The sequence below is a fragment of the Nanorana parkeri genome, unplaced genomic scaffold, assembly GCF_000935625.1.
Source record: "Nanorana parkeri isolate BGI_ZX_2015 unplaced genomic scaffold, ASM93562v1 scaffold131, whole genome shotgun sequence".
Taxonomy (NCBI): domain Eukaryota; kingdom Metazoa; phylum Chordata; class Amphibia; order Anura; family Dicroglossidae; genus Nanorana; species Nanorana parkeri.
In genome coordinates, this window is record NW_017306399.1 from 2,179,512 (window position 1) to 2,180,807 (window position 1,296).

Sequence of the window (1,296 nt, forward strand, 5' to 3'; positions counted from 1 at the left end):
AGCCCTGAGACTTTTCCATTGGGGCGCGTTGTGACATTGCGTGCTGCGTTCAGCAGCCCATTGAAAATGAATGGCGACGCACCACACGTCAGGAAAACCCCACCTGACTTTCATTGAACAATACACATGGCAGTTCAGAGGCTGCATTTGACTGAACCTTCTTTGTGCTGCATTTTTCTAGACGCAGCATGTCCTATTATTTGTCTGCAGTTCAAGGACCATCTATTCATGTCAAATGTTGCGCTTTTTATTCGAATGTGCCATATGTAAGCAACTCTGGCCCTCCAGATGTGGTGACACTACAAATACCATGATGCATCTGCCTCTGGGAGCCATGCCTGTGGCTGTCAGAATATTGCAATGCCTCATGGGACTTGTAGTTCTGCAACAGCTGGAGGGCTGCAGTTGCCTACCTCTTGCAAAATTAAAGTAAAACGATCTGAATGTCTCTATGTGGATCAGATTATTATACATTAAAGTTTCATTGGCATTAAAAATAAAATTATTTTAATTTCTCTTTATGGGACAGATGTTCATAGAACTACACAAACACTGAGGTAAATAAAGACCCTTTTATCTCTCTATATGGGACCATTATACATCAAATTATCATAGGCTCTGAGGTAAAGCAATATTTATTCCTCCATAAAACACAGATGTATATAGAAATATGAGGAACGCTGAGGTAAAATCAGTTTCATTTCTCTATTTGACACTAATTTTCACAGAAATGTGACGTGCATAACAGTAAAATTCACTTTTTACAATGCAACAGTGACGTTCTCATTAGATATGTGGCTCATGGCGCTCACAGGAGCAGTGGCTGTGTACAGCGAGGGATGTGGATTCCGTCACACAGGACGCCTCAGCTGAGGCGGGAAGTGACAGGTGAGAAGGGGGAGGAGCGCCAACCACAGGCTCTCAGGTGAGGAGAGCTTGGCACGGGGTGACAGGAGGGAGGGAGAGGAGGCGGAGATATGGATGAGGAGGCGGGGTTGTGGGCGGGGCCTCAGCCTCTCAGCACACACCGCACTCCCACCGAACCAGCCGCAGCAAAATGGCGGCGCTGGGCACCGAGCTACTCCTGTGCTCTCCCGCGGGACTGGGGGGATACGGGCCCCCTGGGGTGCCGATAATGGAGCCCGGGGAGATGACGAGGCGGTTGGAGGAGACGCGCCGGGAGCTGGAGAACCGGAGGAAGATCCTCATCAAGAACCTACCGGCCGACTGCTGTAGCCAGGTGACTGAGGGGGGTGTGAGGGGCCTAAATGAGTGATTGTCCCACCGCTGGGGAAG

The 1,296-nt window shown here is 49.4% G+C and overlaps 1 protein-coding gene across 1 annotated transcript in view; it reads left to right on the forward strand.

Moving 5' to 3' along the window:
• The first annotated feature begins 998 nt into the window (after positions 1-998).
• The window catches only part of RAVER2 (ribonucleoprotein, PTB binding 2), a 35,908-nt gene continuing 35,610 nt past the window's right edge, over positions 999-1,296 (forward strand). Inside the window, exon 1 of the mRNA XM_018553841.1 lies at positions 999-1,240. Coding sequence (XP_018409343.1) covers positions 1,058-1,240 — 183 coding nt within the window. The 5' untranslated portion in view covers positions 999-1,057. The remainder of the gene's footprint in view (positions 1,241-1,296) is intronic.